This window comes from Tachypleus tridentatus, chromosome 11 (assembly GCF_004210375.1).
Source record: "Tachypleus tridentatus isolate NWPU-2018 chromosome 11, ASM421037v1, whole genome shotgun sequence".
Classification (NCBI taxonomy): domain Eukaryota; kingdom Metazoa; phylum Arthropoda; class Merostomata; order Xiphosura; family Limulidae; genus Tachypleus; species Tachypleus tridentatus.
Window position 1 is genome coordinate 89239976 of NC_134835.1, and position 12319 is coordinate 89252294.

At 34.4% G+C, this 12319-nt stretch overlaps 1 protein-coding gene across 2 annotated transcripts in view; it reads left to right on the plus strand.

Moving 5' to 3' along the window:
* The first annotated feature begins 10952 nt into the window (after positions 1 to 10952).
* Positions 10953 to 12319, plus strand: part of LOC143232724 (putative nuclear hormone receptor HR3) — a 55082-nt gene continuing 53715 nt past the window's right edge. Inside the window, exon 1 of one of the 2 annotated variants that reach the window (XM_076468472.1) lies at positions 10953 to 11447. In XM_076468472.1, the coding sequence (XP_076324587.1) occupies positions 11369 to 11447 (79 nt within the window). In that variant the 5' untranslated portion in view covers positions 10953 to 11368. The remainder of the gene's footprint in view (positions 11448 to 12319) is intronic. The other variant, XM_076468475.1, reaches the window with a different exon arrangement.

Sequence of the window (12319 nt, forward strand, 5' to 3'; positions counted from 1 at the left end):
AACCTAACTGCTTGCTCGATAAGCCCTAAGAGTCCCTCGCTGGTACAGCGGTAAGTCTTCGGATTTACAACGTTAAAATCAGGGAATCGATTCCCATCGGTTGACTCAGCAGATAGCCCAATATGGCTTTGCCATAAGAAAACAAACAAACAAGCCCAAGGATTGGGTGAGAGGCCTCGTTGTCATTGGGTATAGCAGAAATAGTATGCTTAGCATAATATTATGTTCTTATTTGCTTTCACCCATATATTTTTATGATTGCAATATTCATGACTATTATGCAAACGGACATAATCTGAAATTATATTGAGGTGTTACTGCTTTATGTGTGGTTACAGATTTGAAAAAGGTAGGCTAGCATACCACTGTTTGTTTACGAAAGTACTTTCATGTAGCGGAGGTTCAGCGTTCCAAGCTATCTTCCTATCAGAATAGATAAGATAATCACCAATAGAACTTTCTCAAGAATCAACAACTTTCTCAACTGCTAAATCATAGATAGATACACAAACAGGTTGCTATGCAATAAAAACCTTTTTAGGAATGAACAGATAATGGAAAGAATTATGAAAAACGAAGTGAAAAGTGACAAGGCTGACAGTTTTACCACTGTTCTCTAACTTTTATTTTCTTCACACAGATTGTGTTTTGTGTTTCTGACTTAATGATATATATTACATGTTCTTAAATACTTACAAAATGTTTACTAAATTTATATTATTAACATACAGAAAATCAAGAAGTCAAGTAGCAACCACAGCCGATATGAAGTCAAGGAAGAATAGTCTGTAATAGAACTATGTTTTAACATTGTTTATCGTTTTGTGAGTAGTTCATACCATCAAAAATTGATTGCTTTTGTTAATAGTTGAAAAACCCTTTTTAGATGTAAAATATTCATACATTTAGATCGTAAAGATGTGTTCATATTGATGATTTAAAATTTTCAGGACGAGAGATATCCCTTCAAATTAATTCCAATGCAAAACGAATTAATACGAATCAGCTTGGGAATCCAGGAACATCCAAATAGAAGCCTGCAAGTTGCTCCAGCTGTTGTAAGCAAAGTGTGGTATCTTGTAACAAATGAGGATCCACGAACACAAATATCAGTAGCAAAAGCCGTTCGCGTATCCCAGGCAACAATACTCCATTTCGAAGACATTCCGGTCAAGTCGCTGGACTAGCGACTATGGACTTATTTGCAATCAGAATGTCAAAATGGTCTCTAGAAAACCATAATCCTGGTACAACGAATAGGTTAAGAAAAGTATTAAGAAGAGTTTTTGTTTGTTTTGGATATAACAGCCTTACAACGAAGCCTTTCGCAATGAAAGAGACGTTGCAGGACTATTGTCAAGAAGCACGGTCATCAGATAGAGCACGACTAGACGTGGCATCATGGACTGTGATGACGTAACGACTCTCCAAAATCGGTTTATTGTAAGGTATACGTATTCTGTGTGGATGTAATATTTATCTTTGATGTAAAGGTTTTGCATGACCTTCACACAAATGCAAGATTTTGTTTCCATGTTTTACATGGCCTGGTGGTTAAGGCACTCGACTCGTAATCTGAGGGTCTCCGGTTCGAATCCACGTCACACCAAACATGCTCGCCCTCTTAGCCGTGATGGCGTTATAATGTGACGGTCAATTCCACTATTCGTTAGTAAATGAGTAGCCCAAGAGTTGGCGGTGAGTGGTGATGACTAGCTGCCTTCCCTTTAGTCTTGCACTGCTAAATTAGGGACGGCTAGCACAGATAGCCCTCAAGTAGCTTTGTGCGAAATTCAAAAACAAAAAACAAACAAACAAAACAAAACCAAACCATGTTTTTACAACCTGACAACATCGTGTTAAAATTGCACAGACAAAAGTTAGATCAATACCACATTTTTGGTATGATCCTCACTGCATTTAATTTGCTATAATTTAGGCATTTTCTAGTTAATTTTTTGTAGATATTTCCGGGGTAGTTATCTATTAAATTAATGTACATATTGCTTAAAATATTATGATACCAGTGAAAACTTTTGATTTGTTTTTGAATTTCGTGCAAAGCAATACGAGGACTATTTAAGCTAGCTGTCCCTAATTTAGCAATGTAAGTCTATAGGGAATTCAGCTAGTCATCACCACCCACCGCCAACTGTTGGGATACTCTTTTACCTACGAATAGTCGGGCTGATCGTAACTATAATATTCCATGGCTGAAAGGGGAGCATGTTTGGATTCACTGGGAATTCGAACCAGCGATCCTCAGATTACGAGTCGAGCGCCCTAACCACCTGGCCATGCTGGGCCAAAACATTTGAATATCAATGTCGAAGTTTTAGAGAATTTAATTGCCAGTTATATATGTTTATATTTCTCGCCTAAAGTAAACAATATATTTTAGAGGACATAATGTTCTGAAACTAGATGTTTATTACATGGTCAATACGAAAATTAGATCGAGATTCTGAGTGTGTGGTAAAATGTTTTAAGTAGATGGTTTTCTTCAAATGATATACTTGTGCAATATAAAACGAAGTTTATTTGTTTGTTGTTAATTATAAAAAACTGCACAATTGATTATTTTCTCCGTGCCCATTATAGGGATAGAATCTTAAGTTTTAGTGTTTTAAACCCTCAAGCTTACCACTAAACCACTGGGAAGCATAAAAAAATGCAATATAAGACCGTTCTTAGAAATTATAAAAATTAGGGCTAGTTTTCTGAACTTAACTAGCACAAACGGAAATACAGTTGAAATGATTCATTTCTAAATTGACGACGAAAATCTTTAGCCGATAATTCTTTGATAGTATAATATGATACGATCAGCCTTAAATTGTAACATTATTACTAGGCCATCATTCCACATTTCCTTAACATCAGGCCATCATCACAAATTTAATGAGTATTACATTTATTAATTAAGTTAAATGCTTACAATATTTATGGTATTTGGCAATTTAAACTAGGTTAGACAAATGCAAGTTTCGGAACGAAACGGTAAAAAAAAAAACACATAACAGTGTACATCACGAGCTTCTCTAAAAATTAATTAATAAAAGACTAAATACCAAAGCATATTATTTTAAATTTTCTTGTTACTTAAACTTCTAAATATATTTGACTTAATCAGGGGTGAAGGAAGCAAATTAAAAGTAGAAGGGTCTGAGATTTATTTGATAGAGTGAAGCGAGGAAATGTGCGACACAAGCGCACCCATTACGGCTGAGGTTTGCCTTAGGAACTTGAAAACTCATGGGTTCTAGATTAAATTTTATGTATTATCCTGTTTCTCTGAGAGCAGTTTTCTTAATTTTAATGACCTTTTTACTAGGACAGATTGAAAAGTGAGGGGACCGCCCCCCAGTTCCTACGCCACTGTTAACAGTTTGTTTACATATTGTACGATCATATTTCAACAAAAAATAATAAAGAAAAGCAACAGCAAAGTACAAAGTGTCCCATTGTGTTCTATGCACTTGTATGCGTGTCTGTCTGTGTGTCAATAAACGTCCACAAACAGTAAAGCGTATAATGTTTACTCTGAAAATAATCACTCTTAACATTATCTATAAAACACATTTGTTTACAATGTTTTCAGGCAAAATACCACAAATATTTTGTCAAGCATTGTTTTCAAAGCACTCAGTTTCGGTATGAACTTTGTTCGATTTTTCTAGACTAACGTTTGAGAATTCTATTTTAAATAATTCTCCTTACTGAACAGTATTTCTAGATTTTAAGCTCAGAAGAGAGTGCTTTTTTGTATACAAAAAATATGTCGAATAATAAATCTTTGAGAAGAGTAGGTGATAATAAATGTATGTCCAATGCTTTAAGAACTGTAGGTAACATAAAGTAGTTGTTTGATATTTTATGTTTGCATCTATTTCGAGCATTTGTTAATGACATATTAACCTTAAAGCGAGAAAAAAATGTAAGATTACCGATATAAAGATTTAGAACATGTGCTTATACATGTGGCTTTAAGCTTTCTGGAAGAAACAAAAGCCATATGTAGGTTTTGTTTATCAAATATTAATTTTCACTCGTAATTAAATCTCCCCATTCCAAGTGAGTTACTGGTATTTAAGTTTATGGACGTGTAGTGTTAAAATTCGAGGTTCGACTCCCCGCAGTGGACATAGGGCAACTAGCCTATTTGATAGCTTTGCGTTAAAACAACAACGTAATGGATTAAAATATATGTGTAAATATTTATTTAGTTTGTTCCAAGAGTATATCATTAGAACAGACAAAAATTAAAACATATAATTGTTCCATGTGTGGTCTTGCCCCCCAGTAACACAGTGGTATGTCTGTACACTTACAACGTTAAAATCCGGGTTTCGATACCCATGGTGGACACAGCACAGATAGCCCATTGTGCAGCTTTATGCTTAATTGAAAACAACAACTGTGTAGTCTTTAACTGTTGACACTATGATCACTGGACGCACTCCGGGATCAAGAAGACTAGCTTGATAGTTTGCCAGCTCCTCAGGATAATTACTAGATTAATTTTTAAAAAATAATATTTAATAACATGTGGTGTTCAGGAAAATGACTAGATTAATTCAAAGAATAATGATTAATAATATGTGGTGTTAACGATGATGACTAGATTAATTCAAAAATAATAATTAGTAATATGTGGTGGTCAGGATAATGACTAGATTAATTCAAAAAATAATGATTTATAATGTGTGGTGTTAATGATAATTACTAGATTAATTCAAAAATAACAATTAATAATATGTGATCTTCAGGATAATGACTAGATTAATTCAAAAATAACAATTAATAATATGTGATCTTCAGGATAATGACTAGATTAATTAAAGAAATAATAATTAATAATATACGGTGTTTAGGATAATGACTAGATTAATTTCAAAAATATATAACGTTCAGAGTAATGACTAGATTAATTAAAAATAATAATTAATGCTATATGGTGTTCAAATAAATCAATAATAGAATGCTAAAAATTATTTACTCTAATTTTGAAGTGTAGAGAAATAAATAAAAGTTGACAAAAATTATACTTAACCAACTTCGTCCGGTGTGATATTGTTCAAGCTGTTTACTAATAATTAAAAGACGTCTCAACCACTATTATGTCTGTGGTATGCTGAAAGGGCCTGAAAACCCTGGTATTAGTTGAAAGCTTTACTGGCATTCAAAAGTTATTGTTAATAATTAGCTGTTATAATTAAGCCCTATCAACAAGATAATTCATTGGATTGCGAGTCGTGGTGTGTGATCGAACTTTAACCTTTGACTTCAAAGATTTTTGTCACAGATGTAAATGTCAATTTTGTAGTAACCTTCAGTTATAACTGCACGAGAATGTATTGTCCCTTATCACCAGCTCAGCACGTTACATGATGTGTTTCAGAATATATATGATGTATGTGTAGATGTGACTGGTGTCAATCACTGCTTAATATTATTTGGTTTGTAATTCATTTCAGCCGCAGCGTGCATTGCTACCGATTTGACAGATTTAAATTCTTTCATCAGATTTATTTCTTCTACGTTTTCTGCTGGTACAGCGGCAAGTCTTCGGATTTACAACGCTAAAATTAGGGGTTCGATTCTCCTCGGTGGACACAGCAGATAGCATGATTTGTGGCTTTGCTGTAAGAAAACGCACGCGCATATCTTTTACGTCATAGAACGGCAAAGATGCGCTTAGGACGTCGCCTTACTGTTTTCTTGTGTTACACCTTCATTTTGGATCACTTTGAGGTAAAACAATAAGGTCACGTCTTACACAATGAGATATATATATATTAAGTTAAATTACACCGAACAAAACTGCATTTCCGATATTTATTTTACTGCCAAAATGACCCAGTTAAGCGATATGTTCGTTTCTTTAATACTAAATAATTTTCAGACATCTTCAAAAAATTCCGCGCTTGTATTTAAGTGGTTGGATACTCCTCAAATTCTACTAAAGAACCACCTGCAGAATAAAACGTCGGCAAAACACTTAAAGAAAAAAAATATCAGTTTAACCACATACATTTTTTATATGTGTGTATACAATACCACGTTTTGTCACACAAAAGCTATAAGTAAATCCAACTATATATATCCTCTATTGATATACATGATTAGAAAGGTACAGGTGCAAATATTCAGCAAAAAATAAAACAATACTCATAATAATTGACCTGGTAAATGGGGCGCTAGACTCGCAATCTGCGATCGACATCTGCCTGCAAACACATTCGCCGTTCTTTCAACCATGGATGTGTTAAAACATGACGGTCAATTCCACTATTCATAGGTTTAAAAAAAAAAAAAGAAGACCGAAACCTCTCAGAGAGTGATAATGGCCGGTTGTCTTCTCTCTGGTCGACATTTTTAAATTTGAATTAGTGGTATATAGCATTTGTAGCTTAACCATAATGTGAACAATAATAATAATAAAACTGGCATAACAGCGATAATATGTATTCTGTTTAAAACTATACACGTTGGAAAGCCTCCAGAAGAAAACGATTCGAAACAATCACATGTATGAACATTAACTGCATTGACTTCGGAAGAAATGCCAAGAGAATATTAACCATGATCTATACTCTTGGAGAATATTCCGAAATGGAACGTGTGAAATCGTTTCGACGAGCGGTAGGTCAGTCGTTTCATGAATTGTGTATGTGGATTGTAAGATTTTCCTCAGTTCTTCCGTTTCAGGGATGGAAACAAATTAGCTGAAACACACACATCTAAATTTCTAAATTAACTGTTCTGCTCAGAAGATGCTTATATGTGGTATATAAAACATACGATTTTTCTAGAATATCTTATTAAAGTATTTCCACGTAGTTCATATAATTTTTATTAGCCTCTTCAAAAAATAAATCCCAAAGTATTATTAAACTTAGAGAAAAAGCATAAGATTACCATAACTGTAAAAGATAAGAAATATTAGTACATTAACATCAATGTAATTGAACTTAACAGAGACACAATCCACCATGATCTCTAGCCAGTTGATAATGTAATTTTGAACCTAAATTATTTCTTGTGTTTCTGTTTTTGTTTTTAAATAATCAGAAATTTATTTCTTCCATCTGCATGCAGCTTTACTTCTGTTTAATATACGAATATAATATTACATTACTGAAGTTGTTTGTTTGTTTGTTTAGAATTAAGCACAGAGCTACACAGTGGGCTATCTGTGCTCTGCCTACCACGGTTATCGAAACCTGGTTTTTAGCGATGTGAGTCCGCAGACACACCGCTGTGCCACTGGGGGGCTACTGAAGTTGTGAATACGTGTTGTTTGTCAGTGTTAATTTCATTGATGAGAAATACCTTCAGTATTTATTCTCACATATTTTTAGGCCTAGCATAGCGAGGTAATTAAGACACTCGATTCATAATCTGAGGGCCGCAGGACCGAATTCCCGTCATGCCACACATACTTGCCCTTTCAGCCGTAGGGGCGTTATAAAGTTATGGTCAATGCCACTGTTCGTTGGTAGAAAGAGTAGTCTAAGAGATGGCGGTGAGTGGTGATGGCTGCATTCCCTCTAGTCTTAAACTGCTAAATTAGAGACGGCTAGCGATAATAGCTCTCGTGTAGCTTTGCCCGAAATTCAAAACATTTTTTATTTGTTATAGAGAAAGCATGAGCGTATATTTTTATCTATCTAAAAACTCTTCAAACTACAATAATGTCATGGCTATTTCACAGGTCTTGTTACCTTTTATTACAGTGGCACAGAAATCAGGGTAACAGAAGTAATTTCTCCCTTCAGATTGTGTCGAAGGAGAAAGCGACAGTATTCGCCCTCAACTAAAGAAATTCCTATGGGATCCAAAAAACAACAACAACGAAAGTTCTTTATACATATTCTAAAATTCTCATTCGTCAAAAAACAAACAAACAACATACGAATTGATTAATATCGCTAGTTTCCCCTAAACAATGCCTTTCATGTGTTAGTAGTAATTGTAAATTTCAGATTCTTATGACATTCTTTGGTTTACTGAACTCTGACGTAATTTTACTTAATGTTCTTAATTCTTTACTGTTTCTTTGAAAAAAGTTTTAAATAGTGTGTCGACATGTTGAATAGATTTATGGAGAGTTTTTACGTTCTATAGACAGAAGGCAGGAACTGTCCATAAGATATCTGTGCTTTAACCATCGCGTGTATCGAAACCAGGATTTTAGCGTTTCGCAAGAGCCTTAGAAATGATTTTATAACTCATCTCATTAAACCTTGATAAGAGAGTATATTTATGCCAAAATATACTCTCTTATAAATATAAATTTTGTTGCAAAATTTAATTGTATTGAATTAACTGCCTGAACATCACCTGCTCTCATCAGAGTCAGCCACCTGGTTTTCAGAAATAGGGCCTTGAATGCAGGTTTTAACATTACATACTTGTATAGTGGTAGTTTACATACAGACCGTATGGTCCTTCAAGGCTAATAATTATACACCCATTATTAATAAAACTAAAATTTGAAAGCACTCTTACTTTAGGAAATGATTAACTCTCTCTCCTAAACCCTTTGCCAACAACAATTAATTCCATAAGCCAATTATTCTGTTATAAAAATAAAAAAGTCTTAACTAAAAACTTCCTCAAAATCTTAATCTTCTTTCCTTTTCCCAGTTATCTTCAAAATATAATATAAAGAAACTATATACCTATCGATACATCGGATAATACTGTAAACTTCAATAAATTCATTTCTAACTCTTTTCTTTTTGTTAAAAACAAAATACGTTATCTTAAACCTTAACCTTTTCTCATAACCTAACCATCCATTACCAGAAACATCCTAGAAGCTCTTCTTTGAAATCATTTCAGTAAGTCAATTTTTTTTAAAGATAAGCAGACGAAATTCTACACTTCCCAAGTGAAGCCTAGCTAGCTATTTCTTTTAGAGATCACTACCCTTTGTACTTCTTAAAATTCTTGTTGGCTTTACTGCTACAGCACTGCTTCAACAGCTTAAGTACCTACCTATCCACCGCTATGCCAAGATCAGTTTTTTTCTCTCTCTCACTATTAAGTATATTACCATCTGTTTTAAACTTGTGACTCAAATTATGATATTATAAACATGTTACTTCGCAATGACTTTAATAAAAGGTCATTTGCTAAATATCTGTCCAACTTACCTGTGGATCCAAATCATTCTGTAACAGCTCACTACAGCTAGAAATATCCAATAGTTTGATACTGTCCTTATCCAACTCTTATTATTATGCTGCTGTCAATATAGTTAACATTAATGTAAATAAAAACGTGAAGGCCTGGGCTCTGACTCCTCAACCAAATATTTTATTCTTTTGATTATAATAAAAATAAAAATAAAACATTTTCGCCCTCCGAGCACTAATTTTAAAATATTTTGTTTTAATAGTTAATGAAAAAACCTGTAACAAAAGATATGTCTTCCTTTTCGTACAGGACAAAACTCTCTATTATGCCTGAAGATTTCCGCGTGGGGCAAAACATGGGCAGTGTGTTCAACATTGAATGGCCCGCCTTTTCCGGCATCTCTCTGAGCGTGACGTAGTAACGGTAGAGGCAAAGTGCTGTTCGTTGTGTTATGCACATGCACTGTAGAACCCGTACACACTACCGCATTCCGAAACGAGACGAGTCTATTAAATGTAGGGAGGGTTTGTGCATAGTATTTTGGGCTGGCGATGCACAGCAGCAGAGACGTACAAAGAATAATGGCTACTAAGAGGTACAACTAGGCTTAAACTTGTTTTACCGGTGCCATGGATAGGCTTTCCTCTTATTATATCTGCAAGAATACCGTTATTCCCGGTACTTTAGGTATACGGGTTATTGAAACGACCTTTATGTCCCGACGCTGCGGCCTTGCATAATTACAGTTATACTCACAGCTATGTCGTTAAGAAGCTGGATACCTCGTTTTTACACCAATATCAAATCAGTATTGTCTGACGTTAAACAACAAATGGCTTATGAAAATGGGGGCTACGGGTACTGCGAAGTTTACTTTAACATTCTGAACGCAGATTTTATTTGTACCGTTTAGATCACTGATTTATTTGTCAGTGTTTCCTTCCAATGATCAGAATTGTATTCAAAATCAATTTTAGAACGAACAACCGAAAACAGTTGAAACAAGATCACTAAAAAAGCATCAGATATTAGTAACCGCTGGTTAAAAGTCAACTAATTAACTAACTATTCAAATGAAAGTAACTTTTAAGTAACTTATAAACTAATAAAAACAGTTGCTTATAAATAAGCTGACAAGAACTGAAAAATCCTAATGATTCCGCCTGTTGTTAACACTAATTTTATAACGTATACAGCGAAGTAGTTTTATTACTGCCTTGAAGAAAATATGTAAAAAAGAATTAAGTAACAGCAAAAGTATTTATCTGTAAAACGGTAACATGTGGGGAAACAATGCATAATAACTAACGTACTTAAAATTCGCTAGAAGATAAAATATTTTGTTTCAAGATACAACAAAACAAACCTGCTGTGACATTTTAAAGAAACGTTCACTTTTGTTTTTTTTTCCTACTAGTAGCATCAATGTATTCATTTCACATGAAAACTCTAACTATTGTATGTTTTATTTTTGCAAATTTTAAGTTGTAAAATATTCCTTCTCCACTGTGGATCAACGATGAGTGCGAAGGCTTATGATGCTAGAAATGGATTTTGATTCCTTCCATGGGCAGTGCACGGATAATGTATCGTGTAACTTTGTGCTTACTGACAAGTGAATATTTCCATCTGACAAGAACTGTAGACTACTGTAAGATAAGCTCTAGCAGACGCTCACTGGTTGCAATAGACCCTTAATCGAGATAAGATTCAGTTCACATGGACTTCTCTACACCTCCCATTCAACGTGTACTACCCGTAAATGTGTATTGGACTGAGCTCATTGGTTGTGACTCCTGGAGAAGTATTGGCCTAGCGGAGTGTTTGGCCACACGGAAGAGCGCTGTCTGAGAGAACAGGTGTGAGCGCGAGATGTAGTTCTACTTCATCGGAAAGACACGAAGTAAACATATACAAACTATCACGGTAGCTGTATCCTAACAAGCTGACTTTTTGGTCCCTTTTAGCTCACGAGGACTCGCTGAGTTTCACATTCACGTCTGGTGCAATGGGTTGTGGTGGCAGGAAATGATGAACATGAAAATCTCCGAGGTTGCCTGTTTATCGTAGTGAGCACAGGCTTAGAAACAAGAAGACAAATGGAAACTCAGCTTAACGTCAAAGCAGCAAGAGAATAACTACAAGCACTGAAGTGAATATTTTGGGGGCAAATCCTTGTACTCGTCCCCTCCCTCAGTGCTCTATTCTCTGAGTATCTTGCATGCACGGCCCGATGTCGTGGAATAGCTTCACCAAAGTGGAGGTGGCACAACCACAAACATCATCTGGTTCAATTAAAGGTTAGTGTACCGTATAAAAATCAACTCTTGCTTTTTTGTATTAAGCTTGTGTAATAAACTTCGTTATGATAACTGAAGCTCGAGTGTGTTTCTTCGAGCACCATACGTAATAAACGATACTTTAGGTTAATTCCACATGTTCTTTTGGTTTTCGATTGACTTACCGGAAAGTTAATACTACTACCAATAAAACAATAAACATCAGTCAGCTGTTATCTGACTCAACTGCAGTGTTGCTGTTTTACTTTTAGGAGGAGGTATCGAATTTATAACTTACTAAACATTAATCAAAATGAAAGGAAACTAAAGTCTTTAATTATCAGATTTAGAATACATTTGTTGAGTTCGCTGTTAACGTTAAGTTCGGCTGTAGTATTTGCGAAACTTAAGTAATATCAGCTCTTAAAGTAAAAACAACGTTATGTCTTGTTTAATTGATGTTACGCTATGCTTAGAAAAAACAATGTTAAACTTTCGAATAAATTATACTCGGACGATGAAACAATAATGTCAAAAAATTTCGTGTTGTTAGCATTAATCGTACAGTAGTCTTGTTTTTAAACTATAATTAGAATAATTCTAACAAAACTCATATTATTTTTCCACTGTATCTGATCTCAGGCTTTTATTCTTAGTTAATGAAGCTTGCTGTACACTGACGAGCAATATTTTTTCGATAGGTTTTTGTTATTGGATAAATTGATTACTATGAAGCTTATTATTTTTATAGAAATGAGCATTTCAGCTCAAAGAATATCAAAAATTTAACAAGTGTTACAAAAAAATTGTATGGCTTATGAAATTGCATATATAAAATGACATGTTTTTTGAGAACATCATTCGAGTTTGTCGACTAAATGCCGTTAGCTGAC